General features: G+C 32.8%; 1 protein-coding gene across 1 annotated transcript; it reads left to right on the forward strand.

The window, feature by feature from the left end:
* Window positions 1–11,634: 11,634 nt before the first annotated feature.
* On the forward strand, window positions 11,635–14,452 carry LOC141696725 (ankyrin repeat-containing protein At5g02620-like). Its single transcript, XM_074500848.1, has 4 exons — window positions 11,635–11,929; window positions 12,106–12,636; window positions 12,738–13,147; window positions 13,497–14,452. Exons 2-4 carry the CDS (start codon window positions 12,300–12,302, stop codon window positions 14,367–14,369), a joined length of 1,620 nt encoding a protein of 539 aa, XP_074356949.1. The 5' UTR covers window positions 11,635–11,929; window positions 12,106–12,299; the 3' UTR covers window positions 14,370–14,452.
* Window positions 14,453–23,724: the final 9,272 nt, after the last annotated feature.

Consider the following 23,724-nt stretch of genomic DNA (forward strand, 5'->3'; position numbering starts at 1 on the left):
ATAAACAGTCATTGTGTCATTTTTGCACAAATTCTGAGGACAAGTTCTAGGTACACGTTCTGATGGTTAAGTTCTGACGTTCATAACTAAGAACTTGTATGAGGATTTACTAAGATGAGCATTCCTTTTTCGAGTTAAGAAATTATGTTCTGATGACTGTTAAGTTCTGGTATAGGTCTAAGTTCTGATTTCTCAGTCTAATCCTTTACTTGGCTTATCTTTGAATAAAATTTAATAACAGTCTCAGTTTGTACTCGCATATGTTGAAGTGGAAGATTAATAGTCACTATGATTAGGATTAATGGTTTTGTACTTGAACAGTCCACTGTTTCTTGTGTCTTGTGCGGTCTAGACCATGATTCCTCTTTCCAATGACTGTTATTCTTTTTCAAAGTCTAGGGAGACGAGGTAGAATTAATTCTACCTGTCAGCATTAAATATCTTTGCGTCTCTTGGCATTCTTTTGCCTATATAAACAACCACTTCACATCAGTCTTTCCATCACATTCTTCTCACACACTTATCCTCCTTCTTCTGTCAAAAACACAATGGTTCGATACAACATGTTTTTGAACACACAAACCTTCACAATGGAGCTCAGTTGTGCCGACTGGCAGTAGGAGTGGCATGCAACAGCCATTCCTGAGGAGATCTGGGACTCTGTCCCACAGGAGGTGCTGGCTCACCTTCTATTCTTCGAGATGGATTATCATCGCCATCTGGAGCGCCTGGAGGAGGAAAGGCGGGAAGCTATCCGTCAGCAAGAGCGAATCATACGACTCGCCATCTTGTTCGTCGAAGATAGGAAGAGGAAGATGACTTAATCTCGTCTTCTTCCTGTTCTTCTTCATCCTCAGCTTTGTCAGGCTTCTTAGCTAGGACTAAAGCTGTTGACGTTAGGATTAGAAGCTTAGGGAAAATCTTGTATTGATGTACTTTCTATTTCATATATGTATTGACTTGATATATTAATGAAAACTATTTTTACTTCAAGATTTTGTCTCTGAGTTATTTTATCTTGTGTTGTTAAATCCTGCTTGATATTCTGATGACCATTTAAATTTTGTCTTTATTTAAGTTCTGATTCTTTGTCAGCACTTATTCATCAAAATTATCTCGGTCATTTTTAACATGATTCATTTTCAGAATATTAATGTTGCAGTGAAAAATAATTCAATCAGTGCTAACGGTTTAAATTTTGAATTAAAACTGTGTCTCTTGATAAATGGAACGGTTTTTCCTTGAAACAAGGCAACTGGGTAAGTAATCATTCCTGTTTTCTCGAGCCCAGTAACTATCCGTTATTACTGCATGTCTGACAGGTGTCCAATGGTAACATTTTTTTCAGAGTATAAGAACAACAGAGAGAAGATTTCTTTAATCTTTTATTTTCTTTATACTTTATCTCTCTTCTTACTTTTACTCTCTTTCTCATTCTTTCTCACGTTGGTTTTTCATACAGACATTATCTCAAACACCTAACAGGCATACTTGAATCTCAATATTTTTTCACATGGCACCAAAGGATTTAATCATTGATGGAGCAAAGTTTGTTCCAAACAACTATTCTGCAATTCTTGATCATGCTGAAGCTCCATCTGAATTGCACTTTGTGCAAGATCTTCTTGCACATAGTGAGGTTGGGTACGCCTTAACTCAGCCTGAATTATTTTCAAGTCAACAAGTTCTGCGGTTCTGGAGGACTGGAGTTTTTGATGATGGTGGTAAATGAGGCACTCCCAGTATTATCTTCCAAGTGGGTGATTCATCCTATGTAGTCACTCCTGGTACAGTACGAAGAGCATTACATCTTCCAGAAGATTGTACCTTCTCTATACCAGAGGAATCAGAACTTCGGGGGTTAATGACTGATTTGGGATATGAAAAGATTCTGACGAAACTTGGACAGTTGAAACGGGCTAATATCAGAAGAGAATGGAGTTTCTTCTTCGATTGCATCACCAAGGCTTTTGGCAACAAGTGTTCAAATTTTGATGCTATTCCCATTATGAGTCAGCACATCGGGTATGCAATTATCAATCAAACTCATTTTGATTTTGCAACTGCTTTAATTGGTTTTATTGGGGATAGGATGACAGAGGATCGAGATGTTGTTTATTTTGCTAGATTCTGTCAACTTATTTACACTTATTGTACTGATGAACCTCAGTTAGTCAGCACCCAAACCCCACCTTTTAAGGTTGCAAAAAGGTACTTTAATGATCTAGTAAATGCTGATACTAAGAAGAAAATGGTTAGATCATTACAGATTCCTAAGTCTGTAAAACAGATCCTAGTAAATGCTGATCCTGATACCTATAGATCTGTTTACTCTGATGTTCAACCACCTCCAACCACCCAAAATCCATCAACCTCAGAACCTACCTCTCATTCTACTCAACCTACCCTCAGAACTTATCTCCAATCCTATCTCTCCACTTCACAGACTGCTCAACCTTCTTCTTCAGCACCTACTGTGAAGCCTACATCCTCTAAGCCAAAGAGAACAAAGACTGTTCCTCACACACCTCAAAAGAGGAGGAGAATTACTTTGAGAGATGAATCAGATTCTGAGGATCAGATTCCTTCTTCAGAACCTGTGGTAAATGAAGCTGAGAAGGCAACTTCTCAGAAGGATTCTGCAATTGGGGGTTCTAGGCTTCTCAAGAGGCTTAGACGTATGACGGTTCATGAAACTCCCAAGGAATCCAAATCAACAAGGAAGTACAAGAAACAGAGGGCACAAAGGCCAGTTTCAGATGATGAGGAGGAAGCAGCTAAGGAAGGGGATCAGGAATCTCTGATCTCACAAGACAAGGAATTTGCTCCAGTCACTTCTTCTCCATCAACTCCATCTCAGGAACCTGTATCTGACAAGGCTAATTCACCTTCTGTGTCTCTTGTTGATCCAGGCACAAGTGCTGAAATTGATATTTAGAACCTGGTTGTGCCTGAAATACTTTTCTTAGAAGCTCCAACAGCAAATAATCCTTCCACAACACCTGTTACTGATGCTGTTCAAACTCCTGAGTTATCACTAACACCTTCTCTGCATCAAGATGCTGATGATCAGATTTTAGGTGAGCATCAGGATATGGCTGTTGATCAGAACTTAATATCAGATCAGCAATTAGAGGATGCTGAAGCCTCCATTGCTACTCACACTGTTGTCTTATCAGAAGATACTGATTCTCTAAGTTCTGATGCTGCAAATGTTGGAGATACTGGTGAAGCTGCTATAACTGTAGATGCTGATGAAGCAGGTCCTTCAGGACATACTCCTCCACTGACTCTTCCTAAGTCTGAACTGGTAAAGGAGTTTGTTATCAGGGATGCACCAGTACCTTGGAGTGAAACTCCTGCAGGTCAGGAGTGGACTAAGGAATGGAACTCAGTTTCCTGTGTTCCAAATGCTTTACATCTTGCTGAGCACTTGACTAAAGCTGATGAAATGTTACATTCTGATGATTTTAAAACCCAGCTTAGAGTCACTGCATTGAGTACTAAACATCTACAAGGTCTTCATTCTAACACTCATGCAGAGCTACACAAGATTCAGGAGAACTTTATCAAACAGGAACAAGTTTGGAAAATTGATAAGAAAAAGTTCTTCCAACCTACCATTGACAGGGTTGCTTAGATTGAGAAAATTCAAGAGAAGCAACAAGCTCAGATTGATCAAATTCTGACAAATCAAGCTTCTCAGCAATCGCAACTTACTGAAATCCAGACCTCAGTGGAACTACTTATCTCTCTTTTATTACCTGTTGATGCCAAAAAGGGGGAGAAGGTAATTAAGTCCAAATGCAAAACCAACAAGACACTGCAAGGAAAGGATGATGGAAAAGATGACCAAGGAAACTCTGGAATGGGTAGTGGTCATAGTCAAGGTAGAAGGTTTACATCAAGACAAGATAGTCATAGAACAAGTTCTGATACTGGGAAAAGAATAAGTTCTGCTGCTGGTAAAAGGATAAGTTCTGATGAACTTCTAGATCTTGATGAGGAAATGTCAAGACAGTTATTTCTTCAAGAAAATCCAGGGATGGACTTGGAAAGTTTAAAGGAAGAAGAAGCCAGACTTAAATCAGAGAAAGTCACATCTAAATCTGAAGCTTTTGGTAAAAAGTTACTTCCAAAACCTAAAGGCATTGTGATCAAAGAAAGGATACATACTGAAGAAACTTTGGCTAGATCACAACCACAAATAGATCCAAGATCCAAGGGTAAAGAAAAGGTTGGTGAACCTATCAAGCCTTATGTACCTCCTGAGGAAGAAGAAATTACTGATGGAAAAGATGATCTTGCTCTGACTTCAAGAAAAGTTCTTAAAACAACCTCTGACATGGCTCAAGTTGTTCAGAGTCAAGAAATTGTAAGTTCTGATATTCAGAAGAAGAAAGTAACCTCTGACAGTGCTCAAGTTAACTTGATATCAGAAAATAGATCTAAAACACTCCTACCAGGATTCACTAAAGTAAAACAGACTCAATCTTTGAAGACTACTCCAAGTGGTTTTGAAGCAAGAGTAGTTAATGGAAAGGAAGCTAGAGATAAAACTGGATTGGGAAGTGCTGATGAAAGAAGAGTACACAACACTACCGATGATCCAACTTCCTTGAGTGAACCAGGTATTGGAGCAACTCCTGAGAGATTGAATCAACTAGAATATGTACAAATGGTTTACCATACCTACTTGAAAGAATACATCATGTTGTATTTTATGAAAGATGGTAGGGTTTATCATATAAGACAAAATTCCATTCCTTTGAAGTATTTTGAAGAATTGGAGCATGTACTTTTCTTACTTCAAGTGGATGACAGAATAATAGAGACTGCTGCAAACTACTTAAAAGAACAGATTCAGAGACAGAAAAGGCTTTATTCTGTTAAGTCTGACAGCAGATATGTTCCAAAGTACAGAGATCACAATGGGGATATTGTTGATATGAAGCCTAATACTGCACAGATCAGAACGTATCTTGGTATTAAGGGACTTGAATTCAATCTTGAATCTGACAAAGCTTATGTCATAAGACTAGACCAGGAGTTAAGGAAAGCAAAGATTAATGATCTCAGAGCTGCAATCTTTCAAACTGGTGAAGATACTGCAGAGCTTAAAGGTGTTAAAAGGAGAATGATTGATGAACTAAGATATGCTGAGAAATGTTTGTTGAAGAACTATCTCAGAACAACTCCTGACATCAGAGAGATCAGAAGTTGATGAAGCCAAGTCGAAGATCTACAACTGCTTAAATTCTGATATTTATGCAGATTGAAGTTGTTATCAGAAGTTAAAATTGGTAAAACTTTAAGGACTGTAAGTTGTAGTTATCTAGTCTATTTCTCATGCATTTGTACTTAATGTTTTTGACATCATCAAATATCTGTTTAACTTGTATATTTTGTTAATTTACAAGTTGGGGGAGATTGTTAGATATATTTGATAATGTCATGGCTAATATGTCTTATGTTTAGCTTTCAGATCTTGTGTGAACAGGATAGATCAGTACTTAACTGTTGATCAGTACTTATACTGGAAGTCAGGACTTAAGGATATCAGTACTTATATTATCAGGAGATAATCATCAGAAGATAGATATCAGAACTTAAGTGCTGAAGGACGATCAGATAAGGACAGTAGCTGATTAAAGGAAAGAAGATAGAGATAAAACATAAGAAGAGATATGCATGAAGAAGGAATTCCGTGAAGAATGGAATACTTGGAATAGAAGATATCTGATTGATATATTTTAGGAAGCAGAATTATATTCCATATCAATTAGCGATTATCTTGTAACTGTGTAGTATATAAACACAGGCATAGGGTTTATACTATAAGTGTTATCATTATCGAAGTTATTATTCTATATAACCCTAGCAGCTCTCGTGATATTTGTTCATCACTGAGAGGTAACAGTTCCATATTGTAACAGAGTTTATTGTTTCAATAAAGTTTGTTTTCTGTTACTCAAGTTCTTTAAGTTCGATTTGAGTGTACTATACACTGTATTCACCCCCTCTACAGTGTGTGTGTGACCTAACAGATAAGTCAAATGAAATTGTAGAGAACTGGAGATATCAACAAGTCATTTCTGTATATAGAGAACTCAGAGATATCAAATAGTAAAGATGTGAAGAATTGGAGATATCGACAAGTCAATTTCTCATATAGAGATCTCAGAGATATCAAAAAGTCAAAATGTATATAGAGATCTCAGAAATATCGACAAGTCAATTTCCACATGTAGAGATCTCATACATATCGATAAGCCATTCCACATGCAAAGATCAAGAGACCTCGATAAGTCAAATACCAGTAGAGAACTCAAAGATCTCGATAAGTCATTACATTTATCGAGATGTCACTTCTCTATAGAATAAACTAGAGATCTCGATAAGTCTTTCTAATACAGAATGCAAACAATTTCAAGATTCAAGATTATCAGTCAACAAACGATCTATCAACTAGATTGAAAAGTCTACAAAGTAGCTGGGAGAATACAAGATCAAGGGCTAAGATTAACTGGACAAAGGATGGCCACAGACCTACAAGATTCTGCACAGATTTGCTAAGCTAGAAATGGTAATATAAAAAGGTTGCTTTAGAAAGTAGTTTAGTACATTTTAGTGCAAGTCTTGTAAACCCGTGATGCTAGTGTATAAAGCATGCATTGGTCCTTAGTTTAGTGGTAACAAACAGATTCATATTTTCTTGTATTCTCTCAAGGAAAAAGCCGAGTTCTTATATTTTTAAGAACATAATTTTTAGCAAGATAAACTTAATTAATACAAATTAAGTGAGTTTTTAAATTTTGTGCTTGTTGTTTTATTTCTGTTAAACAAAATATCTTTGCAAATTGGAAACTGCTTTGTTCATCTAATATCCAGTTTGTAAAAAGGCTAAAAATCAAAGAAACACATTCACCCCCTGTGTTGTACTCAATATCTAACACTAATTATGTGTAATTTAATTTTAGTGATATGGATAAATCTCATTCCCGCCCTGGTCATAAAATAGATGAATAAATTTGTCTCGTAGATAGCGCTACTACTCACATAATACTTAAAAATAAAAATATTTTATCTCCTCGCACAAGTACGAACATAATGTTAACACAATTTCTGGACGTATTAATTTGGTTGAGAGCTCTGGAAGATCTAACTTGTTGTTATCTGGAGGAACAAGAATTGTTATAACAAATGCATTATTCTCTCCGAAATCTCAAAGAAATTTATTGAGTTTTAAAGATATTCACAGAAATGGATATCATATTGAAATGATAAAGAGAGAAAAGAATTTCTTTGTATAACATGCATTATTTTCGGTAAGAAATATGTGAAGGAAAAATTACCCGCTCTCTCTTCCAGATTATATTATATAAATATACGTGAAATTGAGATAAATTCTCTCGTAAACCAGAAGTTCACTGATACAAATAATTTTATCATTTAGCATGACCGGTTGGAACATCCAGGATCAATTATGATGCGGAGAATTATTGAAAACTCACGTGGGCATCCATTGAAAACCAGAAGATTTTTCATTCGAGCGAATTCTCATGTGTTGTTTGTTCTCAAGGAAAATTAATTTTTAGATATTCCTTGATAAAAGTTGGGACAGAATTTCTGAGATTCTTAGAACGGATTCATGGTTATATATGTGGGCCCATTCACCCATCATATGGATCATTTAAATATTTTATGGTATTAATTGATGCATGAACTCGATGGTCACATTTATTATTTTCTCGTAACATCGCATTTGCGAGACTACTTGCGCAAATTATTAGATTAAGAGCGCAATTCCCTGATCATAATATTGGTACAATCCATTTAGATAATGATGGAGAATTCACATCCCAAGCATTCAATATGTATTGTATTTCAATTGGAATTAATATTGAGTATCATGTCGCTCATGTTCATGCACAGGATGGTCTCGCGAAATCATTCATTAAACGACTTCAATTGATTCCCAGATCATTGATTATGAGAAAAAATCTCACAACTTCAACTTGGGGGCATACTATTTTACATGCAACATCACTTGTACGCATCAGACCTACAAGTTACCATAAGTTTTCTCCCTTACAATTGGCCTCCAAAAGAGAGCCAAATATTTTCCATCTAAGAATTTTTCGATGTGCGGCATATGTTCCTATTTCCCCACCGTAACGAATAAAGATGGGTCCCCAAAGAAGATTGGAAATATATATTGGTTATGAATCTCCCTCGATAATAAAATATCTCGAACCAATGACACGCGATTTGTTTACAACAAGATTTATTAATTATCATTTTGATGAAACAATTTTTCCAAGATTAGGGGGAGGAAACAAGATTATATTAAAATCAGGGGGAGAAAATTAACAGCTGGAAAAATAAATTACATGGAATGCATCAACATTGAATGTTTATGATCTTCGTACAAATTAATGTGAACTGAAAGCTTTAGAAAATAATTCATCTACAAGGAATTTCAAATCAATTGCCTGATGCATTCATTGATATAAATAGAGCGACTAAGTCACATATCCCATCTGAGAATGCTCCTGCAAAAATAGAAGCCCCAGAGGACAAATAATTAAAGCAAGTGAGTCAAGACCTCGCATGAAGCGTGGTAGACCAATCGATTCCAAAGATAAAAATCCTCGAAAAAGAAAAGGAGTAAGGAGCGAAGATACCCAAATAGAGAAAATAAAATCTCCAGAAGAGACTCCTGAATAGACCTGTGACATGAAAGATGGATCCCAGAAGAGGAAAAGGTACCTGAAAATGTTGAATGTGAAGAGATCTATATAAATTATGTTGTCACAAGAAAGAGATAGAACCAAAATGATATTATTATCGATGAAATTTTAGCATATAATATAGCGCTTGATATAATGATAGAAAATGAGGATCTTGAACCAAAAATCGACGATGAATGTCGGCATAGAGATGATTGGCCAAAGTGGAAAGTTGCAATTGACACAGAATTGAACTCAATTAATAAACATAAAGTTTTTGGACCTGTAATCCGCACCCCTCAAGGGACAAAACCGGTTAATTATAAATGGGTATTTGTATGAAAAAGAAATGATAAAAATGAAAATATGAGATATAAAGCACGTCTAGTTGCTCAAGGATTTACAAAAAAAAACATGAATTGATTATGAAAAAACATATTCTCCTGTAATGGATGCTACAACTTTTCGTTATCTTATTATTGAGAAACTAGATGTGCGCTTAATAGATGTTGTCACAACATACTTGTATGGTTTCCTTGAGAAAAATATTTATATGAGGATCCAAGAAAGATTTCGAATGCCTAAAGCATCAAGATCACATTCTCGCGATCTCTATTCGATTAAGTCACAAAGTTCCATATATGGATTAAAACAATCTGGTCGAATGTGATATGGATGATTAAGCGAGTACTTGTTGAGGGAACAATATAAAAATGATGTTATTTGTCCATGTGTTTTTATAAAGAAAACTGAATCTTCATTTGTTATTGTTGTATATTTTCATGATATAAATATTATTGGAACTCCTAAAGAGCTCCAGAAGACAGTCAATTATTTAAAGGCAAAATTTGAAACGAAGGATCTTGGAAAAATAGGACTTTGCCTTGGATTTCAAATAGAGCATGTATTTAATGGAATATTAGTACATCAGTCAGCATATACAGAAAATATTTTAAAACGCTTTTACATTGACAAATCACATCCATTAAGCTCCAAAATGGTTGTTAGTTCACTTGATAAGAAAAAGGATGTATTTCGACCAAGAGAGAAAAATGAAGATTTACCCGGTCCCGAAGTACAATATCTTAGTGCTATCGGTATATTAATGTATCTAGCGAATAACACAAGGCCCAACATAGCATTTTCTGTAAATCTATTAGCAAGGCATAGTTGTGCTCCAACGCGGAGACATTGGTATGGAGTTAAGCATATTTTTCGGTATCTACGAAGCACAACTTATATGGGATTATTTTACTCTAATAAATCCAAAGCAGTTTTGACTGGTTATACAGATGCAGGTTATTTATCTGACCCAGAATAGGCTCGATCACAGACAGGTTACTTGTTTACCTATGGAGACACAGCCATCTCATGGCGATCGGTAAATACTATTTTGTTGCTACATCTTCTAATCATGCAAAAATTCTTGCGATCTATGAAACTAGCCGAGAATGCGTTTGGTTGATATCAATGTGTCAACATATCTGAGAGTCATGTGGCATGCATTATAATAGGAAAACCCTGACAGTATTGTTTGAAGATAACACGACATGCATTGAGAAGTTAAAAGAAGACTACATTAAATGCGACAAAATTAAGCATATATCACCCAATTTTTTCTTCACACATGACCTTCAAGAAAAAGGAGTAATCAAAGTTCAACAAATTTGTTCATGTGATAACCTTGCAGATCTGTATACGAAGTCATTACCTCTAACAACTTTCGAGAAATTGGTCTATAAAATTGGGATGCGTTGGCTTAAAGATCTAAAATAAATTTTCATAATCGATGTACTCTTTTTACTTTCTAGTTTTTTTTCCCAAATGATTTTTTCCTAGAAAGGTTTTAATGAAGCACGATTAATAAAAATGTACATTCAAGGGGGAGCATTGTGAATGAATGTCTTAGACAATTCTAGAAAATCCTAGAAAGTTCTAGTTAAGATATTTGATTTTTCGATTATTTTGACTCTTTATATCCATGAAACTTTCGAGTCTTTTGAATTCCTATAATTTATAAGTTGTAAGTCTATAAACAGGCCTCATGCTTAATTAGACTTTGTAAAAATACTTGAATCAATCTAAATTTATTTATTTATTACCTTTCTTTTTCTGTTTGTCACATATCTATTATATAATAATATATATATATATATATCTGCACCATACTAAAACAAAATACAGCTAATGTCATCCTTACTGATGTGTCATGCTATTATTCTATGATGATGTCATGTTTGCTTATGTGTCAATTTCTCATTTAATCTCTTTTTTATATTATTTTAAAATCTTCTATTTCATATACTCTACTTCTCTCTCTCTTCATTAATTCTCATCATCTAATTTTCACTCGTTAATCTCCACTTATTCTCTCTCTTCTCCCCATTTTTCATCCTCTCTAATTCTAATTACTCACTCATTTTTTATTTTTTTGATTAATTCACAATATTGTAAAATTTCAAGTAAAATTTTAAGTAAAAACCTTTATATAACCTTTATTCAACATACACATGAAATTATTTTTTTCATATTATAAAAATATTAACATTTTCTTTAATATTTACTTAATTTTTCTTTTACTAAACTCACACATTCATTTCAAATAAATTAGATATTACCGGGTATCGGCCCCAAACTAATCTAGTTTTATATTGTATTCTCAATTAAACATGTCCTTTTTTCCTGACTCGGTTGCAGTTTGCACCATTTCCTGGACCCCGGTAAACGCACCGACCGTGATTCAGGTAACATCGTTACACCCTACGCGCCCCATGCATTACTTTGTTTTTTAGAATTATTTTATTAGTAAAAAATTGTTTGCAAGGTCTATTTTTAAACAACATTTAGATTCTCACAGATGTTAAAAACCATCATCATCCTTAACTTTACAAAAGGCCAATCTTTATTTGTCAAGTTTGGTCTCTTTTATTGATTCAGATGAATATAATTTTACACATACATATTTAAAACATTAAAGCATTGTTGCATACATGTGCCTTTCATGTTCTTGTCCAACCTCTAGCTTCTGTTTCTTTTCTCCACTTTTTTCCATACATATAAACTTTGTAAAACCTTTGGAATCTTTTTCATTTATGCCATTTTACAGGTTGTTTTGATCACAATTAAGCCTCCTCAAATTAACTCATGTGGGTTTTTTGATGGAGGGGAACTAAAGGTGGCCTTTTCTTCATCACAAGGTAAGTTATATTAAAATGTGTTATATGTGTGTGTCTATATTGACCAACTTTTTTTAGGTGTTTCCAGTATAGGAAAGAAAATAAAGAAATTAGTTAATGGCCCATATTGCTTTATTTATATGCTTGTGAGGTAAGATTTGTGAATAAGCTAATAAATTTGGTTTGGAAAATGACAGGATATGGAAGGTTGGAAATGTTGTTCAAGACTTTTGCATTGGATAAATTGCTGTGAATGATCTTCTTGTTGATCCTTTTTTAGGGGGCCTGGACTTGTTTTTACGGAGTAAAAATGCGATTGGTGATACGGGTTTTTAAGGAGGAAGAAGAGAATCTGTCTGTTTGATAGTGTGGGAAGAGAATTCTTGGGTTGATGGATAACATGGAGGTGCCGCTGGTTACTGCGCCTCGGAAAAAAATGACAAAACAATTGACTGGGAAACGTGACGACAATCAGCTTCATTCGGCTTGTAGAGCTGGAAATGTTAGTTTGATGAGACAACTCTTCAGTGAATGTGATGAAGATGAATTGGCAGAATTACTGTCGAAGCAAAATTCTTCTGGTGAAACACCCCTTTATGTTGCGGTGGAATATGGTTATGTTGAGCTGGTTAAGGAGTTGATTGAGTATTATGATTTAGTTACTGCTGGAATCAAAGCAAGAAATGGTTTTGATGCGCTCCATATTGCTGCCAAACAAGGGGACTTGGGTAATTCTCGAATTTCATGTCTTAATCTTTAAATTTTTAATTTCTATGTTATGCTTATTAAAGGGTAATTGGAATATAATTTTATGTTATGAATGTTGTAGATATGGTTAAGGTGCTTATGGAGGCTCATCCGGAGCTGTCAATGACTGTTGATATGGCGAACACGACAGCTTTGCATACAGCTGCCACTCAAGGGCATAGGGAGGTTGTATATTATCTTTTGGAGTTGGAGAGCAGCCTGGCTACTATAGCTCGAAGCAATGGTAAAACTGTCTTGCATTCCGCAGCAAGAAATGGTCATGTAGAGATTGTCAAGGCCCTTTTGAGCAAGGAGCCTGGACTTGCAACACGTACTGACAAGAAGGGGCAGACTGCTCTACAAATGGCTTCCAAGGGTCAGAATTTAGAGGTGGTGGAGGAGCTAATTAAGGCAGATCCTTCGTCAATAAACATCACTGATAATAAGGGCAATACAGCGCTGCATATAGCAACGAGAAAAGGCAGAGCTCAGGTGAACTTTTATCTTATTTTTCTTGGAATTTTTTTTTTTACATTGTGATAGTATGTGATAATGCAATGGTCTAGCTTGTGTGATACAAAACTAGTAAGAATTTTGAAAATTTAAACATTTATTTGGTAAAACAGATAAATATATATTATACGGCGTCCGCTACATGGGTTGAACATGGATACACTGTATCCCACCGCTACTCAATAGTGGAGTGAATGCAGAGTGGTGGGCAACTTATCAGAAATGAGGCATGGATAATTGTACTATAAAACCTGCTGGAATCCTATCCATTATCATCCCTACAATGGAAGATGGAGGAATTGATAAATCCTATATATTTTGTTTGCAGATTGTTTGGAAGCTACTAGCGCAGAGTGAAACTGACACAAAAGCTGTGAATAGGTCTAATGAAACAGCCCTTGATACAGCAGAGAAAACTAGCCAAGCTGAGATAGCCTCTATACTTCAAGAGCATGGTGTTCAAAGTGCGAGGTCGATGCCCAAAGCAAATCCAGCACGGGAGCTAAAACAAACAGTGAGTGACATAAAACATGAGGTCCACCACCAGCTAGAACATACTCGCCAAACCAGAAAACGCGTCCAGGGCATAGCCAAACGCCTCAATAAAATGCACTCAGAAGGCCTTAACAATGCCATCAACTCCACTACAGTTGTAGCTGTACTCATTGCCACGGTTGCCTTTGCAGCAATATTTACAGTCCCGGGACAGTATGTTGACGATCCAAAAGAGGTTTCACCTGGAACCTCCTTGGGTCAAGCAAATATTGCTCCAAATGCCTCATTTTTAATATTCTTTATCTTTGATTCAATAGCCCTTTTTATATCTCTTGCTGTTGTCGTGGTGCAAACATCAGTGGTAGTTATAGAAAGCAAGGCAAAGAAACAAATGATGGCAGTGATAAACAAGCTTATGTGGTTGGCTTGTGTCCTAATTTCAGTTGCATTTTTGGCATTGTCATTTGTGGTGGTCGGGCAACATGAGAAGTGGCTAGCCATTGCCGTCACTATAATTGGGACAACAATCATGGCTACAACTTTGGGAACTATGTTATATTGGGTGATTATGCATCGTATTGAAGCTTCAAATTTGAGAAGCATTAGGAAGAGTTCAATGAACAGCAGATCACACAGAAGCTTGCCAGCATCTGTGAATTCAGATGCAGAACTGGCCAATGAATTTAAAAAAATGTATGCTATCTGAACCCTTACTTTCCCCAAAAAAGAGGAAGAAAACAAATTACATACTTTTTGCGTTATGAATTTATGATAGATGTCCTACGTGCATACACCTGTTGTTCTGATAAGAGTCACAGGGCAAGTTCCTCTCTTATCTCCTATAATATTTGACAACTCTAGGATAACATTACACTTGATTTAATTACTACAAAAGATGAGTGAGGGAAAACATGATATCCAACTCTTGTTATCACAGTAAACAGCTTCTTATGATCTTTTTGTTATTCCCGTTGGTTTTAATCTTCTTTTTTCTGTTTAAGATGGATCGAGCATTTGGAATCTAAAAATAAAACATGTAGTACCGGAATACACATATAAGGTATAGCTGCAATGCAAGATCCTGGATGACCTTTGCAAATTTTGATATTATAACAAGTAACTTCTTTAAGTTAAAATTTTAGGATTGGTTGCTTTAAAGAAGTTATAACAAGGTTTCAAGAGTGCAAAGACTACAGAATGTAACAATTCTAATTTGTTCGAGCACAAATTCTGGGGTTGAAGTGTATTTTTAAGCTGTTGTATAGGTCATTTCATAGAGAGCAATTATCGGATTCCTAAATATGAGAACAAACAAACCCAAATATGAATAGAACAGAAAGAATTCCGAAGGGCAATTATTGTGCTTGTACAAAGCAGTTAAATGTCATTCTACCCTCTAACTAACTAAACATTTCATTGAATACGTGAACATTTAATCAGAAACTCATACCTGGTCAGGACTACCAAATAACCTTAAGCAGATGATTATCTCAATAAACTAATTAATCGCTGGGGAGTTCTGTAGCAACGAGATGTGCGAGCTTGAGTTGTACAGTGAACAGAATTCATACCTTGAATGAAAGCCAAAGTAGGAGTATATCTAAAGCAGCTAAAATAGCCATCATAGGAAAATTTTGAACCATGAAGATGCTTGATTGCTCCAGTTTTTTTGTCAAAGCAGGAAACAGGTCCGCAATAGTTTTGTTGTAGTCATAGCAGGAAATGTATCCACTGTCACTAAATACAATCTCATCACCGTATTTAAAACCTTGTAAAACTGATACAGAACGGTTTCGCATATGGAAATCAACTGGTCCTGCACTGGACATTTTAATCCATATACAGCATCCCTCTTCCCCATACAAAGAATATATATCCACCAGTACAGTTTGTATCGCTTTTGTCAAGCACAAGCAATGTAAGACGATCGGTCATATCCACGAATTTATAACCCAGTTTACATTTCTTTCGAGTTGCAAATAAATTAGAGTAGAACTCGGGCAACAACTTGAACTTGTTACTTGTAGCATCAAACATTACTACAGCCAAAGGTAAAATAAACTCTTTTATCGGGTGATACACTAGAACATGTCCAGGTCGGAGTCGATATCTCAAGTGCATTCTTAGAAAACACATTATGAGCAACAACTATGTCCATCCAAAAATCCGAAATAGAGTTGTAAACACTAGCAGACCTTAAATCAGCTGAAAGAACTACAACCTTGTAATTATCATTTGCAGGATCATAACCGAGTCCAATGTTATACGCATGCTCACGTCTTGTTGGAAGATATTTATACATATGCTCACGACTTGACGGAAGAGTGACTTCCTTGGATTGATGAATAGCAGGGTTTCATAATGATAACTTTGTATTACTACAGACACACACTAAGCCATTTATCGAACCAACTTGCTGATAGTTACGGGAAGGGAGTAGAAATGCTTCTTTGTAGCGAGTAAGAATGAATATTCTGCTTTCCTTTTTAGCTATCACGCAGTCATGAGAATCAGGGTTTTGTGCCGCATTGCGAGTGAGGTGCTGGTTTACGAATCGGGGCCCGAAAGTAGAGATTGCCAATATTTAGAAACGGATTTGAAACGTACCGCATATTTAATTGGGAGGCGCTTAATAATTTCTTCGTCAATTATTTCCTCCAGTAATTCTCCCACCGTCTTAGTATCAAATTTTCTGCCTCCATTAATAACCTTTATTAATAAATGAAACTAAGCGGCACACAAATGTTACCATCAATTTTTTATTTCACTTCTTTGATATGTATCTTATAAATTTTACATTTATATGTCTTTTCATTTTATTAAAATTTTTTATTACACCATTTATTCATGTATTTATATTTTATGTGTCTTATTACTCTATTGAGTTTAATTTTATTTTTATTTCACCCTTTTGACGTTAATCTTTGTATTCATATTTTCCTTCTATATTACTAATTCAATATATTATACCTACTATAACAAAAAAGTAATTTTATATTTTTTAGCCTTTTTGAATCACATACTTTTTAAATATAATTATTAGAATTCTATTGTAATTATACTTCTTGATTTAAAAATAACACCCAAACTATCCTAATTCCAAATATAAATATAGATACTGTAACAAACTCCTATTTGAAAATATATTGTTTTTAGCCGTTTGATTTAGTATAATTAGTTGAATTCTATTTTTATTATAATTCTTTATTTCTAAGTATCACCCGTGTATTCTTCTTTAATTTTTGTACTAGATTAGTTCACGGGCCAATACCGGTTATATATTATAATTATTTTTAAAAAAATTATTTTGAAATAGCTTAATTTGAATTATATATATTAATATAATATTTATAATACATAATAATGAGAGTAGAATAAAATTATAAACATAAAAATTTAAATAAATATTATTACCCAAACTACAAATATTGATTATCAACTTTTTATTAATTATTAAAATATAATAATGAATATTGGCGTAAATAAAATTAATTTTGAATAAGATAAAATTAGTGAAAAAATAAAACTATTAAAAATTATTAATTTAAGAATATAAAAATGAGAAAGAAAGAAAATGAGAAATGGGTGAGAGAGAACTAATGGAGTTAATAAATGAAAGAAAGAGGTTAAAAGTAAATTAAATGAGAGGGGGATTGATAGTGGAAGGTGACATCATCAAAATTGATGAGAGCTTAACATCTAAATTTGATTATGTAAGTTTTAATGAAGAGTTTGACACATAAGATATGATACTGTAAGTTGTACTTTGTTTGAGTATAATGTCGATCACTTTTAATATTAAATTTATTTTTATTTCATTTTACCTTTTATTCCTAATCCTACTCTGAATTCAATATATTATATGTATTGTAACAAGAGTAATTTTATATTTTTTAACCTTTTTAAATTATATACTTTTTAAAATATAATTATTAGAATTCTGTTGTAATTATACTTCTTGATTTCTAAGAAACACTCAAACCATCCTAATTCCATATATAAATATAGATACCGTAACAAACTCTCATTTGAAAAAAATATTGTTTTTATCCGTTTGATTTAGTATAATTAGTATAATTCTATTTTTATTATACTTCTTGATTTCTAAGCATCACCCGTGTATTCTTTTTTAAATTCTATATAACTTATAATATTATATGTATTATTTTGCGCGTTTTTAATTGCAATTCTTATATTGATTTCAACTCTATAATACTATTTTTCATATGACTCAATAGTACATTTTAGTGAAGTAATAAATTTTTTGAAATCGTATTATAATTATAATCTTTTTATTTATTATAATTAATGACCTTTATTAATAAGTGAAACACTCTTTTTAAGTGATACTTTGGTTTCAAATCTTTTTGGTTGCATCAATTTTTGAATCTCAGTATAACTCTATTCTTCTTCTACTTCTATATGACTTATAAATTATATTTATTATTTTACCGGCCGTTTTTTAATTACAATTCTTATATTGATTTCAACTCAGTATTCATATTTCTCATATGATTCAATAGTATATTTTATTTAAATAATAAATTTTGAAATCGTATAATAATTATAATCTTTTTATTATAATTATAACACAAATATCGTACATATAATAGAAACTCTTTTTTAAATGGTCTCAAATTTTATATCACCTTATTTTTGTTCAACCCATATTTTAGTTTCACCCTAATTATCTAATTTCTAATACAACTCTATATTATTTTATTTTTAGTAAAATATTACTAAATTATTGAAATCATATTGTAATTATTCTTATTTTTATTTCAGCTCGATAAACCTATTTCCGATATGAATCTATATAACTCTATAGTATTTTTTAATCAAATAATAAAATTATTACAATTATATTATTATAATCTTTTTATTATAATTTTAATGCAAATAATGTATTTATCACATGTATATTACAATTTTTTACTTTTCTTAAAATAATTATAAATAAAAATAAAATTAATAATAACTTTAATTCCCGATTTGTTCTTACCTTTTCTTCACCTCTAGATTCATATTTTGTACAATTCTAAATTAATTTTCAATAATTTAATCTGATTATTAGAATTATATTTGTAATTGTAATTTTTTAATAACCAGTTATACCGTAATAAATAATATATTTAGATTATAATGATGATGTATAATAAAAAAAATGCATGGAATACCCCACTTTTAAAACTGAATGCCCGAAAATACATATTAGCGTGGAATAGTGGTTAAAATACCGACCAACTTATGTGAGCTAATATTTTATTTGAACTATACACATGTTTCTTATGTGTGATTACTGCAATTAAAATTTTGAGTTTGTTGAATACGAATGTTCAACAAGTGTATCATATATTGAAAGAAAATTAAAAAAATATGCATGTTCGACATGTTCATGCATAGATATATAGAAAACATATATCTTCGTGATGTATTACCCACATTCGTGTTTAGTGGGTATCTTGGGCAATTTTTCATCACGGGATAATTTAGGTTGGGTTTTCTAGAGTAAAAATTAGAAATTTTGACAAAGCACCCATATTATTATAATGTTTTTAAAATTATTTAAATAAATTAACTCAACACCTAGTTCTTTTTTAAAAAATACGTATTTGATTATTATGTATCGAGACTAATTATGTGATAGTTGATATAATAAATTGAAGTTTGCATGTTATATGTTACGAAAATAAAAATAATAGATATTGTATTTGACAAAATCTTTGATGGGACAAAAAAAATTACATTTGTGAATTTTTCTAAAGTGGTATATAAAAGTCATAAAATCTATATTTGGCTTAAGTTGTTCATAAATTCGATTATATATTGAAAAGAAATTTCATAAACACATGTACTTCATTGAGTCTTACTTCAATCATTTTGAGCGGATAAATTTCTTTTTTTCTTCATTATGTTACTATTTTACCCTCTTAGTGCAATTTTAATAGATTTTCACGAAAATTGATTTAAAACAATTTACATAAATCATCATTACTTAAAAAATGCTCTCATTATATTATTAACTTTTTAATAATCATGAAAAATTATATATATATATATATATAAATAACAATTACAACATGAAGATAATTCTTACGATAATAATTATAAATCCTAAAAATAACTTAATAACATCCATAAAAGTCGACACCGTTTCATAACATACATACATTTTAGTTCTTATATTTATTTATTCTGACACATTATAATGAAATAACATATAGTCATTTTATTTATTAAATATTAAAAATGATATATATTGTTATTCAAAAATAATTTGATAATCATTGTAAGTGTTTAAAAGAAATTTATTCAAACCAATTTACATGAATAATCAGTTGAAAAAATACTCTAATTATATATCAAATATTTTAATAATCGTGAAAAAATAATAAATACAGAGAATAAAAATAATTGTATAAACACAATTTTTTTGAACAAAACTAGTAAATTTTAAGTATGACTAAATAACATTTTAAAAGCTGAACCCCCTTTCATAATATAAATATTCAATATTAGTCTATGAATATATTTGATTAAAATATTATTTATTTAGTTAAAATATAATAAAATGAATAATTTAAAAAATATTATTATTTTAACCGGTTGAGAAAGATTTGATTAAATTTAATAAGGTTAGTCAAATATCATGTATTCACGTGTAAAAATAAAATCAGTTGATATTAATTGTGTACACAATATCGATGTAAACCGAAAAAGCTAAATATTTTAGTAACTTATTGTAACAGTCCGACTTTTCGGACTATTATATCTAAGTACACAATTTAAATAAAACACATTCTTTTATTCAAAAAATTCAAAATATAACGAAGGTCAAAATATCGGTCAAACTTATTAAATCAAAATCATAAAAATAAAGACGTGACTCCACAAATCCGATATTAAATGTCTAAATAGATAATCAAATTTATTCTTTAAAAATAAAGTCTTTATTCTAATTCAAATAGCACGAAACTTAAACAGCACGGATCTCCATATTGAATATGCTCCAAAAATTCCAAACCTAAAATATTAAAAGGGGTGAGCTACAAAACTCCGTAAGTACAAATTGACTAACTATTTAACTGAAAAACAATGGGTGTTTTAATAAAAAGATTTTTCTCAAAATAATAATATTTTTGTAAAAAAAATCTAAAATAAATCTGACCCAAAGTTTTATATTTTAAAATTCAAAATTTAAAATAGAACATAGTAGATTTTACAACTAGGATCTAAACAGAGTACAACAGAACGAAATGATAATTCTTGTAAGTACCACAGTCTTGATTTACGGTCATACTTTGCCAGTAGACCACATCTTATTCTTATTCTTTACACCATACTTTGTTAGTGGTCGGCATCTAAAGTTCAATAATGATGCGCCCTTAATAGATATCTAAAATTATACACTTGTGCGCCTAATACGGGTATCTAAAACTGTTAGGAATATGTTGTAAACTTGATGATAAGTTGAACAAAATACCTTAGTAGATTTAACTTAGTGTTTTTGTAGCTCTCGACGGATGTTCTACAATAGTCCCGATGGATGAACTTCATAGTCCCGACGGATGACAACTGAACATCCATCGAGAGTGTAGCTTATGTAAAAATAAGTCTTGTGGCACATGCCTGCAAACAACAATGTATTAGTAGATGTTGTAGGATTCTTTAAGTCGTGTTGACTACTAGATTGATATGCAGAATAGGTTGGATAATTGTAAATATAAGATGTCTTGTAATTTTGTATAAGTGAAATAGAGTCAAGTGGTATAAAGGCTCCCGACGGATGATCTACAAAGGCTCCCGACAGATAATCTACAAAGGCTCCCGACGGATGACCAATATAGTCCCGACGGATGATCATAATTCAAAAGAGCAGTTGACAGTGACAACACAGTCACATGCGTCGGGTGTTTGCAAATGGAATGTGGCAGCCTAATTGCAGGATTTAGAGAATAAAGAAGTATTACCATTTCCATGCAATTATAAAGATATTCAAAGATGCTGGATAGAATAATGAAGTAGCATGAAATTAGAATAGAAATAATTTTTATTTTACTTGTTTGTCTTTTTATCATGTAACTTGGTAGTATATAAACCAAGTGTAGCAAGTAGAACAAACTAACCAAGTAAGCATTATTTTCAGAGAGATAGATAAAACAGTATATGTTAAGCATCTCTTTGTAATTCTGTAAGTTCACTTGTAAGCAGCTGTGTGTTATTCAAGCATCACATAGTTCTCATCTTTATATATCTCTGGTGGATAAGTTCAAATCCACCAGAAAGTTTTAAAGCCTTGTATTTTATTGCTTTGTGTTTTGATTTTCATTTTACTTTCATTCCGCAATTCTTGCAAAATCAAACACAGTTATATATTAAGTAAGAACATTCTTATAATTAGAAAAAGAAGCCAGAATTACATTCAACCCCTCCTTTTGTAATTCTTGTTGCATTGATTAGGAATAACAATTGGTATCAGAGCGCTCTTGAAGTACAAAGAGTGTAAAGATCACCACAATCAACAAGATGAACAAAATAGATGTTGGAGTAAAAATTCCATTTCTGGACAAAAACAACTATCACCATTGGAAGGTGAAGATGCACCTGCATCTCCTATCTCAAGATGAAGCATATGTGGACTGTATTGAGAAAGGTCCACATGTCCATATGAGAGCTGCTACATGAAATGAAGCATCAGTCCCAAAGCCACAAGTAGAATGGTCAGATCTGGATAAAGAACAAGTTTAAAAGGATAAAAAGGCCATGAACATTCTGTTTAATGGTGTTGACAGTGACATGTTTGACAACATCATAAACTGCAAGACTGCTAAGGATGTCTGGGATACAGTTCAAGTTATATGTGATGGAACTGAGCAAGTAAGGGAGAACAAGATGCAACTCTTGATTCAGCAATATGAGCATTTCCATAGTGAAGAAGGTGAGTCACTCACTGACATTTTCAGTAGATTCCAAAAACTACTGAATGCTCTAAAACTGCATGGAAGGGTCTATCAAACAAAAGACTCAAACCTCAAATTTCTTAGATCTCTACCAAAAGAATGGAAGCCTATGACAGTCTCATTGAGAAACTCTCAAGATTATAAGGAGTTCACCTTGGATAGACTGTATGGTATCCTAAAAACCTATGAACTTGAAATAGAGTAAGATGAGAAGATGGAAAAAGAAAGAAAGAAGGGAGGGTCTATTACACTAGTTGCTGAGCAAGAAAAGGAGAAGGAGATAAAGGTTGAAGCTGTTGAATCTGCACCAAACTTAAAAGTTTGTGAAGGAAAAGGAAAGGGACTAGTAGCTGAGCAGGAAGACCAGCTTAGTCAAGATGACATGGATGACATAGATGAGCATCTTTTTTTTCTATCCAGGAGATTTGCCAAGCTCAAATTCAAGAAGAATTTTGGAGCAGCTAAGCCAAATAGAAACATGTTTGATAAGTCTAAATTCAAGTGTTTCAAATGTGGCTTGGCAGGTCATTTTGCTAGTGAGTGTAGAAAGCCTGATTCTGGTAAAAAGAAGTTTGAGGCTATTGATAATAAGCAGAAATACTTTGAGTTGCTCAAGCAAAAGGAAAGGGCTTTCATTACACAAGAAAATGACTGGGCTGTAGATGGATTGGAAGAGGATGAAGATACAAGCTATGTCAATCTAGCATTTATGGCCAAATTAGATGAAACAGAGAAAAGTTCATCAAACAATTAGGTAATCACTACCAACCTAGCTCATTTATCTAAAGCTGGGTGTAATGATGCCATAAATGACATGTCTACTGAGTTATATCACCTGCGTGTTACACTCAAGTCTCTCACTAAAGAACACAATAAAATTAAAGAGAATGATGTATTTTTAAGTGAAAGAAACAATGTGCTAGAGGCTCAATTTGTTGAGTGTATAATGGAGATGTTACATCCTTAACAATATATGATACCTTTTCGGGGGACAAAATTTTTTGTCTCTAATGCACCAACATATTTATTACCGGCTAGCTTAGAATATTCAAGTCCTACAACATCCTTGGGTTTAAATCTTTGACTATTTATTATCTCCTT

Source organism: Apium graveolens, chromosome 11 (assembly GCF_009905375.1).
Source record: "Apium graveolens cultivar Ventura chromosome 11, ASM990537v1, whole genome shotgun sequence".
Lineage (NCBI taxonomy): Eukaryota > Viridiplantae > Streptophyta > Magnoliopsida > Apiales > Apiaceae > Apium > Apium graveolens.